The sequence below is a fragment of the Rosa chinensis genome, chromosome 5 (genome assembly GCF_002994745.2).
Source record: "Rosa chinensis cultivar Old Blush chromosome 5, RchiOBHm-V2, whole genome shotgun sequence".
In the NCBI taxonomy this organism is placed as follows: domain Eukaryota; kingdom Viridiplantae; phylum Streptophyta; class Magnoliopsida; order Rosales; family Rosaceae; genus Rosa; species Rosa chinensis.
Genome location: NC_037092.1, coordinates 65,364,012 through 65,379,881, shown reverse-complemented (window position 1 = coordinate 65,379,881; position 15,870 = coordinate 65,364,012). Strand labels below are relative to the sequence as shown.

At 38.0% G+C, this 15,870-nt stretch overlaps 1 protein-coding gene across 2 annotated transcripts; it reads left to right on the top strand.

Annotated features, from left to right (window-relative positions):
- The first annotated feature begins 8,875 nt into the window (after positions 1-8,875).
- Positions 8,876-14,457, top strand: LOC112168057 (U11/U12 small nuclear ribonucleoprotein 65 kDa protein). Of its 2 annotated transcripts, XM_024305172.2 has the most exons (12): positions 8,876-9,380; positions 9,481-9,552; positions 9,671-9,895; positions 10,274-10,355; positions 10,452-10,628; positions 11,033-11,197; positions 11,280-11,450; positions 12,138-12,225; positions 12,468-12,526; positions 13,000-13,065; positions 13,610-13,723; positions 13,995-14,457. In XM_024305172.2, exons 1-11 carry the CDS (start codon positions 9,211-9,213, stop codon positions 13,691-13,693), a joined length of 1,359 nt encoding a protein of 452 aa, XP_024160940.1. In that variant the 5' UTR covers positions 8,876-9,210; the 3' UTR covers positions 13,694-13,723; positions 13,995-14,457. The 2 variants fall into 2 exon arrangements, with proteins under 2 accessions (XP_024160940.1, XP_024160941.1); XM_024305173.2 differs by lacking the exon at positions 13,000-13,065.
- Positions 14,458-15,870: the final 1,413 nt, after the last annotated feature.

Sequence of the window (15,870 nt, the reverse complement as noted above, 5' to 3'; positions counted from 1 at the left end):
TTCAAGTTGAGATGAAGATTTTTTGTTTAGGAAGTTTGGCCAAATTCTGACTTTGGATTGGAGGCAGCGCCGCCACTGTGGCGGTGTTTTCCGGCTCTTACTCATTGGAATTTTTTTTGACTATGAGACAGTGTATCTGCTTTGTTCTTTTATAAATTCTTCAGTATTCTGTGTCTACAGGTTTTTAATAGTTACGTGTACAGTAACATAACCATTTTCTTTAGATTTACATTGACTTGTCCATTGACATTAGTTTTTAGTTATCTTGGCAGTGACTTGTTCAATGACTTGTAGTTGGATCACTGCATATAGATTTGGTCATTGGTAGCGGAACGCTGCAAATGTTAATGAAAAATAAAAAAATTAGCTGTAAAAACTTTGTTTGGTTGTTGCGGTGCAGCGGCACGCTGCAAACTGAAATAGAAATATCATTTTGGCTGTGACTTCTCTAGTGACTTAGAGTTTTAATGTTTTTTGTCCAGTTACATATTCAGCTACCTGCTTAGTTACATGGTCAGTTACATACATTGTCAGTTACATGGTCAGCTACATTATCAGTGACTTGGTCAGTTACTTGAGTTTTACAGTAACTTGCCTAGTGACTTGGCCAATGACATTCAGTTTTCTTTTTACTTGGCCAGTGCCTTGAGCACTTACATAATGGGCAAGAGTGAATTTAACAGATTCTGGAACAGTGGTTCGCAGAGGTACAGATGTACATAATACACCGTCAAATTTTCTGCAGAATGCTGTTTGTAAGAAAAAAAGAAGAAAAGTTATTATCAATTAAGAATTATTTGCTTTGATTGTAGATTGATAATCGTTCCACTACTTACCCAGCATAAGGGATTCATAAAAGTTGGGACATCCAAGCCTTGTGATTCTTTCTCCAACAGCTGATCAGTCAAGAGAATTCCATAACATTCGATGCAATTGCTTGCTATCGGTTCATCCATGATCATGTCTTTTAAATCCTGTTTTGAAACCTGTGCTCCATACAGTCTTCCATCCCAGAAGTATACTCTGCAAAGAATGAATAGTGTAAGTAACATAGATTGTGATGTCGGTTATATAACAATCACATGGCCAATGACTTGGCCAGTGACTTCACTTGCCCAACTCATTGGCCAGTAACTTCCGCAGTTACATGGACAGTGACTTGGCCAGCTACTTTACTTGGCCAGTTACTTTGTCAGTTACATAGACAGTGACTTGGCCATATACATGAACGATGGCCTGGCCAGTTACTTTGATAGTTACATAAACAGTTACTTGGCCAGTGACAATAAGTTTAAAATAGAATTTTCGTCTTGGCCAGTTACTTTGATAGTTACATAAACAGTTACTTGGCCAGTTACAATAAATTTAAAATAGAATTTTAACTTAATTAAAGTATTACCCTGATGGTACATTTTGCCAGTATTTCTGGACTCTCCTCTTGGTGTCCTGGTCTATAAAATTGTATACTTTGCTCTCCTCCCAGTCTACAACCTCAGGAGGTAGTTGTTTCTCTTCTGGCTCTTTATTGATTTGTGCATTTTCTGCAGCGTCCATCTCTCTTATTGCTTCCAAAATATCCTCTGGTAAATCGTCCAACTTCTGTTGTGCTACCATCTGTTCTAGCTTTTTACGTTCAGCATCTGGCAGTGAGGCCTTCATCACCTTTTCTTTTTCTTTCTTTTCAGCATCTTTCAATCTCTCTTCAATCTCCTTTGCTTTCTTCTGTCGTTTTGCTTTCACATCTCCCCACCAGTAAATGTTGTCCTTTTTATGTGTTCTTCTCCTGTAACGCCCCAAGCTGCACCTCACCAACTTAAGCACGTCATAGTGCCGCGAATCTCTAAAATATAAACCGAACGCTTGATTTACATTCTAAAGAACGCTAGGCATTTTATTTGAAAAACTTTTTGTAGGAACACAGCGGAAGTTACAACTACTTTCGAGGTGAAAAACTTGAATTTGATAAAACCTATCTCATCCGTCCATAACTTGGATAAAAGCAAGCATAAGGTACGAATTCCAATGAAAAGAATTCAACTCAATTTGACACGAGACTAGATAACAACAAGTTCTAAAACACGAAGATCACGAAGTAGTATTTAGAATAGAAATCAAAACAATGATTTACCGAACTTGTTCCGCACACCCAGCTCCTTCCGCTACTGTCCCGTCACCAGTGCACAGTACCTGCATCCATACTGTTGTAGGGGTGAGCTTTCGTCCTCGCTACTCAACAGGAACCCTAACTCGACTAGGTTTGAAAATTAACAAACATGTATTTGGAGCGCTCCAGTATGAAAACATGCTTAAACCAAGTGTTTAAGAGAACGACAAACTTTAAAAACCTGATGCATGATTAGAAAACTACGTGCGCTTTACCTGATGGTCTGGTTCCGTAGAACCAATATCTGACCTTACCAGTCACAGAGTGCCAAACTTAACACACTAGCTACACACACGAAACTGTGTCGTCATTGCGATTGCGCACCGTCCGACCTGTGTAGCTAACCCTCCGGAGGTTTAGGGGTGGCTAATCCCCAAGGAAGTCATCGACCACCTTTCCGCTCTCACACACCACCATCAATAATCTTATACGCACGTTAACTTAAAAAAAACAATTTAAATTTGAACTAACAGTGTACTTTCATCATGCATCACGTAGATAAGAAAACATATAAGAAATCACCAATCGAGGAGAGTCCTAAATCCCTACCTCGATTCCAATGCGTTCTCTCACGTACTCCGAGAGTTGCGAACCTTCTGTTCCTCGGGTAACTGGATTCCTAGATTCCGACATTTCGATAGTTAATAACTTTTGAACAGTTAAACGAAATCTCGACGATTAATATATCGTCCAACCCCAACTTTTCCTGGTTTGACCAAGGGTTGACCACATTTGACCATTTGACCGTGTTTGACCAATCGAGGTAGATTCGATAATTACCTAAATTATCGAACATTGACTTGAAGTTACGTTATCGACCAAACATATATTGAGTGCACCCGATTACTAAGGCCACCCAATACATATATATACACTAATTTCTTTTCCTTACTTATTATCAAGCCACGAAATACACAAGTAAACCAATAACGACTTCACTAACGAAAGATCTCTAATTTACTTAACCGTTTTTCCGCATAGTAATTCCACAGAATTTACTATGGACACCCAAGCTTTATAGCTTCACCATATTTTTGATTTTAATTTCCACAACTAATTCACAATTCCCTTACAACAGCCACAACTTCAAACATGCAACACAATACCCATTCAACCATGCAACTACAATCAAGTCAAGGCATATTCCAGCTTGCTAACTATAACACTTAACAAGCTAAACACACATTCCAGACAAAACCCGAGCTCCACCACAACTCCACAGTTCATTGCACACACACAACCGATTGACTACAAAGTTCCAATACCCGCAACAGATGCAACCAATCTCAGTCCACAATCTCACTTCACAAATCTGAATACAATTTAAAACAAGACAACATAACCCATTCAAAACAGTTCTCAATTTCACTCTATCAAACCAAGCTCGGTTCCATCACACCTGATCACTAACACAAGAGCAAAACGTGATTCTGGTTCAAGATTATACCTTCGAAAATCGACTGATACTGAGCTCAACACCCTGCTGAGAATGGAAAGGGAATGAACCGAGGATTCCTCGTGCTATAGCCTAGAAGGCTTCACAATACCTCGCCTAAACCTGCAATCGAACAAGAAACGAAGCCCAGAAGGCCAGAGAAGTCGCCGGCAGCGAGGAACCGCGACGGAGGCAGAAACAACCCAGAAACCAAAATGTCAAAACTCAATCTAATTGGAAAACTAATCATACTGGGGTATAGAACATGACGGGGAGGTGAGGTTTCCTACCACAGGTGGCCGGAATCGCCGGAAATTGCAGAGGTTGGCGGAGAGAGTTCGAGGCTTGCAGTCGTCGGTCCTCTGTCTACAGCCAGTGCATGTACGATCCGAGGCCACAGGCGTGACGGCGACGTCGATGCGAAGATAATGCCGGTGGTCCACTGCTGTGAGGAGGCCGGACGGACTAGCCCTGGTCGGATCCTCTTTGCGGGTCTCCGGGTTGCGTTTCGGGTCAGAGAGAACTCTGGTTCTCTTCCTCTCTCTCGATCCTTCTGGATCTCCCAACAGAGCAACACTTAGATATATAGATTGATCCAATTAAGGATGGACGGCTAGGATCAAGCGGTGGGTGAATCAATGGCTGGGATTTCTCCACCTATTTTCTATTTCTTGTTTTAAGTTCTAAAATCCCACAACTTTGGAAATTCGCTAAAAATAGTTCCGGTCACCGGAAAATTCTCCGAAAATTTCCACGAACTCATCGTGACGTGTACTTCATTATCCAACTTCTAAATTGAAGATTTCACTTCACGAAATTTTCTGAAAATATTCTCGAGTATTTTAACCTTTATAAAAAACGATAAGTAAATTATTGAACTATTTTACTTTAACTCGAAAAACTTTTTCGGGGCTCACATCTCCTATTCTTTAATCTCACAATGTAAGAGTAGAGACCCATTGATGATACTGTTTCACCAGAATGTTGCTCTGTAAGGTGCATTGTTAACTCTCCCTTTTTGCTATGCTCTGGTGTCTTCTTCTCTTTCTCTATGCTCAACGTACGAAGTTGAAATGCTTCTTCAACTATAGGACTTTTCACTATCTGACACTTGTCAGCTTGTTGTTCCATTTTCACCACTGTGAGCATGTGGACTGTGGGGCTCTGGAACTGTGAGTCCTTGTGTGATGGAGGTGTCGATTTAGTTTCTTCTGCCACTGTGCAGTGAGGTGGAGATTGAGCTGCTGCTTCTACAGATTCTTCGACTGTGCAGATCCCACGGGACTGACCTTCCTCAACAGTCGATTGATCTTTCTTTTCTGTGTTTTCAGCAACCTTAGATGCAGCTCTATTTGATTCATTTTTTTTCTTCTGTTGAGTTAGGTGGTGGGGAGCTGTGCTGCTGAGCTGTTATTGAGGTGTGAGTCTTTGGGCTCAACATTATTCCTTCAATTTTATCTCTAACTCCTTCACCGATGATGCAAGGTAGAAATTCTCGGTCACAAGTGTAGTATTTCGTTCCTCCAGATTCACCATGTCCTCCGTGATTTTCATTAGTTCCTGTTCCTTTTCGTTCAGTTTTTTCTTCAAATTATCTTTCTCCACAGTCATATATCTTATCTCCTCCTCCTTTTTCTGAAGCTCTTTCTCCCACTTGTTTTTTTTTTTTTTTTTTTTTTTTCTGAAGTTGTTTCCTGTTCAGCCACCTCAACTTCTAGGTTATCTTCTTCGTTTTCACAATTCTGATCATCAGCTCCTTTTTCCTCTCCTTCCGGAACTGTCTTTGCTTCATCTGATCTATTCTCCTCTTCCTCAGATTCTGATTCCTCTCTATCCTCCTTCAGGTTTTCAAAGATTTTCTGAAAGAAACATATTCAATATGTCAGTGACATGCTATGTGACATGAGCAATTAATGACATGTTTACAACAGTTATGAAGGCCAGTGACATGAAGTGTGACTTGGCCATTGACATGTAGTGTGACAGTGACTTAATCAGTGACTTTTAACCAAGATAGTTACTTGGCCAGTCACGTGTCCAGTGACAACTACTTTGACAAAGAAGAAAATACCTCTAGTTTTTTCAAGTTGTTAAAACTTGTCCAATTCTGTATCAGCTTCTGGATGTCCCATTTTCTCAACCTATGATCTTCGTTCTCCCTTCCAGATATTGGCTTGATTTTTCCAGTCTTTTGACAGAACCAATACTGCTTGCATAAAAAAAAAAAAAATTAGTCATAGTGACTTGACGAATGACATGCAGTTTGACTTGATCAGTGACTTGACCAATTACATTTCAGTCTGACAGTAACTTATCAGTATTATCAAAACGCAGCCCCCTGTATTACCATATGGGTTGCTTGACTCCTTTTTCTTTTTCAAAGTCTTTATAGACTTTTTAAAGAAGCTTCCAACTTCCCTTGCCCAGTCATAAGATCCGATCTTATCCAAATTTTCACAGGCTTTTACGTAGTCCCATGAAATTGTTCCTCCTGCGTTTGGGAACAGAAACTTGATGGACAAGTCCAGCAAGATTAATCTTGCCACATTTTTGTCCTTTTTCTCAATTCCTTCCTCTGTTGTTGGATTCTCTTTGAGCGCATCTTGCAGTGCTTTCTCCACGGCTCTCTTGTTAATTCTAGCTGTGTTTGAAAAAAACTGCTGGACAAAGTCGGACTGATATGCACCCTCAGAAGTCTTTGGGACCAACTCACCTTTTTCTGGCATTCCTAGGATCTTTGAAATATCTCTTGTCGAGATCCTGAATTTCTTCTTTCCAAAGAAGAAGAGGTCATTTTCATGGTCGTAGGCCTGCAGGAGGAGTGTAATGAAATCATCAGATTTCTTGGCTGACTTCTCCTCTATGTAGCCACCATGGAATGCATCGACAATATTTCCAAATGGTGATTGCCTGAGCAAATCTAATGTTCTTGCACTGAGATTCTTCTTGTTATCTTTAATTGTGTTCAAGAAACTTATTAATGTGCACCTGTACTGCACATGTCCTGGTTTCACATTTCTCTTCCTCTTTGATGCTGCTTCAGGTTTTTCTTCTACTTCTGCTTGCTCTTCAGAATCTTTTACCTTCTTTACTTTCTATTTTTTGCTAATAACTTTTGAAGAACCCTTCTTTGGTGATTGTTCTACTTCTTCTTCTTCTTCTGTTTCTTCCTGTCTTTTTTTTTTTTTTTTTTTTTTTTTTTTTTTTTTTTTTTTTTTTTTCTGATTTCAAGCTCTTCTTGGGAATCTTCTTCGGTGATGGTTCTTCTTCTTCTTCTTCTGTTTCTTCCTGTCTCCTTTTTTTTTTTTATTTCTTCAAGCTCTTCTTCGAATTCTTCTTTCTGTGTATCGTTCGATCTTCTTCTTCATCTTCTAATTCCACCTCTTGGTAGTCTTCGTCATCATCGCTTGGTTCCCTTTCTTTTCTTTTTGTTCTTGCCATTTCTGATGTTTAAATTCTGTTGAAAAAATAAGAAGGTTAGCATTGAGTTTGCAGTTACATAATCAGTTACATAGTCAGTTACTTGGCCAGATACATATATTGTAAGTTACATGATCAATTACATCTCATGTCAATTTCAACGTCAGTTACATAATCAGTTATGTAGTCAGTTACTTGGCCAGTTACATATGTTGTAAGTTACATGATTAGTTACATGATCAGTTACATGTTTAGTTACATACATTGTAAGTTACATGGCCAGTTACATGATCAGTTACATGATCACTGACAGGAGGTTAACACACGTTGCCAATGAGTTGGCCTTTTCCAGTGACTTATCTGGCCTTTGACTTGTCTAGCGACCTGGCCAGTGACCTCACTGGCCAGTTTCATTATCTGAGCCTATAAAATATGTATTTGCACTAGCAGAATTTCCATTCAAGTAAAGCCTAAAGCCTAAACAGCATCACACATAGTCATTATCTCCACATAAATGGTTATGTTACTGTCCATGTCTCTGTATCAAATCACACCAAAATGGAAACAGAGCCACTCCAAAATCAAATGATACCCACTCAGTAGCCTATGTCACTGGCTATGTTACAACATCAAACTAAAATTTAAAGACAGTCATTGATCATCTCCACTCAAAAAAGCTTTAAATCTTCAGTCAAACCAAAACTTGGAATCAAATTGTTTTGTTTCAGAATCAAATGCAGAAATAATTATAAATCATATTCAACTTATAATTCCAAAACTAAACACTATCTCAATGACTCGAAATTAAGTAAGAGAAGTTTCTGAGAATCGAGGCTGAAAGATTACCCGGTCGAGGTAGACGATTCGAGTTCTACAATTCTTCAAATCCTTAAAATTTGGGGCTTTTTCTGTGAAGTGCTTTTGCAGAGTCGGCGCTGCTTCACCGTTGAGCAAAACAGTCGTCGGAGAATGTATGTGTCTCAGAATGTAGCCGCCGGAGATGAAGAGGATTAAGAATTTTCTATTTCGGAGTAGGTTTGAGCGATTTTTTGACGTTTGAAATCCCGAAACAATGTGGAGAAGATGAACAATAGTGCCGTTTTAGTTTATCGGCCACAAATTGCCAAAAAAAACTGACGGTGGCAGTTTTGTAATTAATTTGAAGTACAGTGGTAGATCGTGAACAAGTGACCTTAATTATCATCGGGACATTTGTGGTGTTTAAATTATAATAAGACACTTCAAAATGACCTTTTTTTTATCATTATCCCTTTTTTTATTTATATCAATTTCTATGACCTTTTCTTTTTTTTTGAATAATCTTTCATCTTTTATAAGGGTTAGAAACATAAGAATCATTGTCTAACCATTTGATTTATGACTGCTTGATCAATTTATGTGTTATGACGGTTTGATTTATGATTTAAAGGTCTAGAAATTTATTTTGGCATTTTCTAGGTTTGCATGCAAAAAAGAACAAAAAAAAAAAAGAACGAGTTGTAGTTAGTGAATTAGAGGTTTAATGAGTATTTTATTTTTTCGTATGTAAATAATATAACTAAGGTTATTTGAGGAATTCAAAAGGAAGTTTAGCGAGCAAATTTTTGTATTTAAAAGCACAAAGGAGGTATAGAGAGTATGAGAGGTCATATGAGCAAATTTAGAAGTCTCAATAGAAACTCTCAATGAAATATTGACAAATATTAATATTCGATTATCACTTTTTAAAACATTTAAAAATTCCAATAAAAAAAAATTTTCTCAAAAAAAAAAAAAAAAAAAAAATTTAAAAATTCCAATAATTTCAAAGAATATTTAAACCGCAGGTAGAAATTGGCTATTTTGTATTTCCTCAATCAAAACCGTCTTACATCTGCCCACCTCTCAGCCACCACCCCGCGCCACCAAGCGTCGAATTTTAACGGTGCTTGCATGAAGTAATCACATTGCTGCATACTGAAATTGCTGTAAGGTCTCCATTGCTGGGTTCCCTTTCGGACTCAACCCAGTTTCTCAATCTCGGTTTCAAACGGTTCCCAGAAACAAAGTTCGTTAATTTCCGACTGGGTTTTTAATCACCCATCGAAATTTCACCAATATGTACTAGCCCGAACCAACAAATTTCAGCTTTGTTAGTGCTCCAATCTCCGTGTTCCACCAAACCCATATCTCAATTTCGAGACTTGAGACGATGCAGCAGCAGCACCAACAACATCATCTGGGTTTTGAAGAACCACCAAGTAGCAGTAAGGCGAGTCTATTGATTCGTCACCTTCCAGAAGCCATTCCTGAAGAGACCCTGTTCCGCTTACTGTCCCACTATGGCGCTTCTTCTGTCCGCTCTTGCTCTCCTACCGGCAGGTCCATACTACTCTCTTGCTCTTCTTTTTCAGTTGTTCTTGATTCTCTCGTTTATCGTTTTTGCTCGTCTTGTAATTGTAATGTTTGAGTATAACTGCAGGATGAGAAACTGTGCTTTTGTGGATTTCCAAACCGAAGGCTTGGCTTACCAAGCACAGCGTCAGTTGAATGGGTATAACAAGCTATTGTCATATTCTCGTTTTCTCGTGATTGATGCAAAGAAAATGTGTTATGTATTGATAATGTAATGTGATGTTGCTAATTGGGTTGCTGGCATTTTGTTTGGGTAGGCTGAGGTTTCTTGGGAAGGTGTTAAAAGTGGAGAGGGCTACTAGCAATAGTGATAAGCCATTGCAGGATGGCAACAAGGATTCGGTTTCGTTGCCTCCCACTTCCACGTCATCTTCGGGGTACAATCCTACCGTCAAAAGGGAGACTCGGGAAACTGAAGTTTCAAGATCAGAGCCTATTGCCCCGAGGCTTGGTGTAGATTACTGCTTTCCTCCTCACCTTGAGTATGTATATAGCTTATGATGGTGTCCTATATATGAATCATGTTTTCCTGTTGTGATTGTCTGCTATTTTTAAGTATGTTCTGATTTCATATTACATGTAGTTCCATTTATGATCGTATTTAGCTAATGGCTGCCAGACAGGAGTCTTGCTATTTCAACCTATTTGTAACTAATCAACTGAGGCAACAGAGAAACCCTACTTGTTTAAAGATCGTCCTTCTTGTTAATATCAGACAATAACCAATTGCCTAACTTTTTTCTTCCTGAACATATTATCTCACGTCGTGAAAGTTAGATATATGATTTTCATTTGAGTTTATGACTGTGTCTATGACAGACAAACTGCTTTGCTTATACATAGTGAATCTTCTATTACAGGTATGCTTACCCACCACCAGATGGAAATATTCTGACCAACATTGTAAATGCTCTAATTGCTGTTCCTCGCTTTTATACTCAGGTTCTCTCCAATCTCATGCATAGCTACTGTAACATTATCCTTCAGCTCCCATAATTTGAATATCTACCTTGTTAACACAAAATCATTGCATTTTAGGTTTTGCACTTGATGAACAAAATGAATATTCCAGCTCCATTTCGCATGGCTCTTCCCTCTCCACCTCTACCACCTGCAGCTCCCGTGCCATTTCCCCCACCTCCCCCTCCTCTAGATGCAAAGCCTCCCTCAGCAGATATATCAAGTGACGAGTCTGAAATGGAGTCTTCAGATGAGGTAACTTCTTTCCTCTAGACTGAAAAGTACTAGTTTGATGATGTTGTTCTTGTTTCTTTTGGTTTTTTGTTTTTCTTCTTCTTCTTTAATTTATTAGGTGAAAGAAATATGAGAGAAAGTCAGGGAGAGACTAGAGGCGGAGTGGTTTTTACAATAAAAGCTAAAGAGAAAAAATTGTCTACCCTCTTTAAGGACAAAAACCAAAAGCTACAAGTTGGAAATTTTAAATTTTTTGTGGACATTGAACAATGACACGTGGGGAAATGATTCATGACTCTTCAATTTGATATGTTCATACATCCACATTAATATCGTTGATTCAAACAAAAGTAGTTAAATTGATTGCGTGATTATCTACTCGCTTTACATATCATTCTTTGAGACTTGACTTTGGTTGTTATTAGGAGGCCTCTAGAGGAGCTTCAAGAGGAAAGAAGCGTGTCAAACGGGAATCTATTCTTGGTCCTGCAGTTGATAAAGGTGTAGCACATGAAGATGTTGGATTGAAACAAGCTATTCTAGTCCCAAAAGAGATGCCAATGATAAAGAAGAAGAATCCTCTGCTACAGGTCATATACCTTTGAAGATTAATGATTGTAAATATTGGCTTACCTTCCAGTGATTTTATTTAATTTTCTTGGTTTGTTACAGATAACAATTGCCCAGAAAGTTGCTAACAATGAGCACAAAGATGATAGCACTACCAAAGTAGAAGAGCTTCCGGAGACTGAGAGTTCAGTTATTAACCCTTTTGCAACTCCAGAAGAACTAGAAAGAGGAAAGTTGCCTCCAGAAGAAATATTATCGCTTCCAATGTTTAAGGTGCCAACTCCAAATTTTGGTTATATTTTGGTAAAATGAGCATGGCGAAACGTTACCTTTTTCTAATATATACAACCTAGCTTTCCCAGCTGGCAAGAGCAGACCCATTTTGATATAATTATTATGAACTCATTGCATTTTGATTACTTTGAGAATTCCATTTATGCATTGTCATAATGTATTGCCTTGTGCAAGTCACGACTGATATATTACACACGCGCTCGCACACACACAACTAGTTCGGTTTTGTTTTTAGGCAAAGAAAAATCAATTTATAAGTTTGACTTCATTACCAAAAATTTGTGATGATTGGTTACGTGGAAACCATAATTAGCTGCTACGAGTTCATGGCAGTGGACACAAGGATTTTCATGTCTGCAGTGACTTTGTCTGCAAGCTGTCTTGTTTTTCTATTTTGTTTATACTTTAATCCATTTTAGCTCTCAGTTGTTTTCTGGAAGTCAATTGCTTTTTGTCTGTTATATATTCTACAAGGTTGGTATCTGGCCACTGACCTACCTTGTATAGGTGTACAGTTTTTCTGAGAGATGTTTAGCCATCAAAAATATATATGAGCTTTGAGGAGGAACATTTTCCATGAAAATAGTTTTCCGAAATTAAGATTTAGCTGACTTCAGAAAACAAATTAAAATAATTTGGTGTCACCATTTCACTTGGTATATGCAGAACTATACTGCCGGGACTCCTGCCCCCGTGTTGTATATAAAGAACTTGGCAAAGGACATTGTTGGTGATGACTTCTACTACATATTTGGTGAGCTCACAGACTTGATGAGTTATATATTTTGTACAATTTGGAATGGTAGTCTTCTGTAATAATATTTTGTTTCGGTGATATTCTGAGAGTAGACCATTGAAGAAGTGGTATGTTGGATGTACATTCTCTTCATATGTCCTCTACTTTTGGTGTCAAAATGGAGAAACGATTCATCAGTTTTCCCGGTCCAAGCGCTTTTGAACTGACTACCCTTTCTCCCTATAATAATACTGCTGTAGGGTCATTATTTGGAAGCATTGATGCAGCCAAATCTGCTCTGAGCGTGAAGCTTATGCAGGTAATCTCTCTCGATAACTTTTATGCTTTTGCAAAATTTAGCGTCTGAAGTTGTTCTTTAGATACACACCACAATGGAAAATCTTTTCAATTACAGTAGCGGCATGCTGGTAACCTTTTGTACTCCTAGTAAAAGAAGGTGCAACGCAGTCAATCTCCCTGAACTATTATTGAAATCCTTTGGAGTTTGGCCTGACAAAAGAAGTAGAAAAAGAAAAATATGAACAGTTTTGGCATAGTTTAAGAGGGAAGTGGGGGCTATGGGGTTGGGATGAACCTCTAACTTTGACTGTGAAGAATGGATGTTACTGAATTTAAAGATAGAGACCATATATAGATTTGAATTCCTTGCCAACTTTGTCCTGAAGATGCCATTCTTTAAAAATTATCTGTTGCATGATATATTTTATAGTATTGAAACAAATGAGATCTTTTCCTACTTTGAAAAGTTGAAAGTAATATTTTGGATGTCAGGAAGGACGAATGAGGGGCCAAGCTTTCATAACATTTCCTTCAGTTGAACAAAGCCAATATGCTTTGGTACGCATCTTGCCAATCTCATTTTGTTCTGCCTCAATCTCTCTCTTCTTAATTATAGCGACTGATTTGTCTTTTTTATTTTATTTTATTTTCTTTATTTATTTATTAATTTTTTAAATAAAATGTAAACAGTTCATCTCTTGTGTGCATTATGAGTAAAAACAAAATGTAAAGCCGTTGCACAGTTTAGCTCCTAACAAAGCATTAAAATTAAAGAGCGACATCTATAGATAATATAATTGTTCTTTAATATCTGGTAGATTTCCCTGCCTGAGCTAGGCCCTGCTTCTTTATGCATGGCAGTCGCATCAGAATTTGATTTTATGCCATGGGAACGTCTTTCCTGATTCTCTAGTCTCTGTTTATCATTGTTTTTGGTGGCCTGTCTGCTAACTTACGGTGTTCTCATAAGGTTTTGGAGGGATTATAGTTGCATGTAGTGTATACAATTTTGCCCAGCATTTAAGCAGATCTTGTATTATCTTGCTGTTGAATTGAAGCAGGTATAAGTACTAACTTATAGTACCTTAAACGTTGGTTGCAGAATCTAGTGAATGGGTATGTGTTCAAAGGCAAACCAATGATCATCCAGTTTGGCCGTAATCCTGCAGCTGTTAAAGCAACTTAAGTAGATCGACTATCAGGAGAATTTCTAAAGGTTAGATTTTACTTCATTTGTGCTTTCATTGTATATGCGAGTTCCAATTATTCTCACTTTTTTTAGCACCATTTGTGCAATGTGGTGTGGCATGGGCTAGATCTTTATTAACTTGTTGCTCAGTCCACTGTGTCGGTACTTATTAGTTATACCAGGTTCTGATCAGCCACAAGGCGGTCGGTGGATCAACACCCTCAGAACATTTGTCTGTGGTGTGTTCATGTTTTAATTATCTTTGTCTTTTAGTAACTCTCCAAGTCACTTTCTTCAGGAATCATCAAGCAAGAATATGGAATGCCCTGGGCGAGAGGAACTTCTAAGATATTCCATGGAACAAATGTGGACTTAGAGCTGGTGCTGGCTGGAGGATAGGTGCCCAGATGGTCCCAACAAGGCATTCCTGCTTCAGCTAACAGGTTCCAAAACGTGCGTGGTTTCTCACTGATTCCATGGTGTCTCCAAAGTCTGGGTGCGAGCTGGCTGGCTGGTTAACTGGTTGTACAGGAAGTTTTATGCAAAACTTAGTTTTATGCTTCCATCCCAAGTTATTTGGACTTGTGGAGTCTTTGATGCAGGGTACCAATTACCCGTCCCTACTGTAGTTTCTTTTCCAATTTATTTTTGATTGGAAATTAAGATCACTTACAGACTGAAAGAAGATACAAATATGAGAAGCTTGTAAGGAAGGAAGGAAATATATTATGGGGATTGTAATCTGCACTCCCCGTTTACAATCGGCACCCTCTTTCTTTTTTTTTCTTTTCTTTATAAATGCTATATGTTTTGATAACATGATCTCCAAGTTTTCTTGATGTAAGACGTGATTTTAGCCAATTTAAACAAAAAATATCGAAAAGAAAGAAGCGTCTTCACATTAAGAAGAATAATTTGAATATTGGAAATTGATATTCAAATAGGCTTCTTAATGATGAAATTAATCATAAATTGCTGTTTTAGATATATCAGGATTTTTGAGCAAAATCTTGATTGAGATTCCAAGCGTAATACTCTTTTGTATCTAGAATTTTATTTTTTATTTTTATTTAATAAGGTTTAATTAAGTTTCCTGGTTTTAGCCTACAATAAATTGTTCTTTATGTTTTCTAGTTGTATTAGATTTATGCTATGTGCCCTATATAAGGCACCTCTTAAATTGTAATTTTCATTCAAGTTATCAATAAAAAACCAAATATTAGAGAAGTTTCTCTATGTTTCTTACAGCTGTGCCTGTAATTGCTAGTGGATTCTAGCTCATCTCATATGACTTTTGACGCTTGACGGAGCCTCTTACTATCGTGTTCACACTTCCCACATCATTTGGTATCAGAGCGGGTATCGCCCTCTCCTTAGCAAACGACGATTCAAGGGAGAAGTTCACTACCACCAACCTCAACGACGCTGGTCGTAGAGTATCTATCAAAGAAAGTTTCGTTGAAAAGGAACATGCCAAGGGATTCGCTTTAGGACAACCTTGACAATAAAAAAAAAAAAAAAAAACATGGAACGTTGGATATTCACAACGCCGGATTACAATGACTTCCGAACTACATGTGTCATCAAAGACAAGGTATGCTCTGTAATAATTGACAGTGTTCTACGAGAGAACTTTGTAGCAAACAAAGTTGTGGATTATTTTCAATTACCGACTGTGAAACTGAGTGATCCATACTGGATTCCATTTGGAGAGGATGAATATGCACGAGTAACAGAGGTTTGTAAAGTTCCTGTCTCTATGGGAAAATTCTATAAAGAAGAGATTACTTGTTATGTGATTGACATGGACGACACTAATGTGTTTTTTGGAAGACCATGGCATGAAAGCGTCAAAGGTGGTTATTGCAAAGACAACACATTTATTTAGGTGAGAGTTGCATAAAATTAAAATCAAGCCTGGAAGGAAGAACATCAAGAGTGATCATCCTGAGATGTGTGAAAAGGAACATGAAGAAGCCACTTTGAAGATTGAAGAGAAACTCATTACGGACAAGGAAGATGATTCATTCATCGCATCGATATCCATGTCATGCATTCCTAATTGTATTCAAGATCAACCCAAGGAGAAGTCAATGCCCATACCTTTTCAAGTGGAGGAGTTCAAGTTTCAAGATGCTTATTCTAAACTTGTCTACGATATTGGATTCATGGTG

What these genes read in the sequence shown, in the direction of transcription:
- LOC112168057 (XM_024305172.2), top strand. Translation starts at nt 9,211, where the DNA reads ATGCAGCAGCAGCACCAACAACATCATCTGGGTTTTGAAGAACCACCA. An exon ending in TATCGCTTCCAATGTTTAAG is followed by an intron (nt 11,451 to 12,137) that starts GTGCCAACTCCA and finishes TGGTATATGCAG; the next exon opens with AACTATACTGCCGGGACTCC. An exon ending in TGAGCGTGAAGCTTATGCAG is followed by an intron (nt 12,527 to 12,999) that starts GTAATCTCTCTC and finishes TTTGGATGTCAG; the next exon opens with GAAGGACGAATGAGGGGCCA.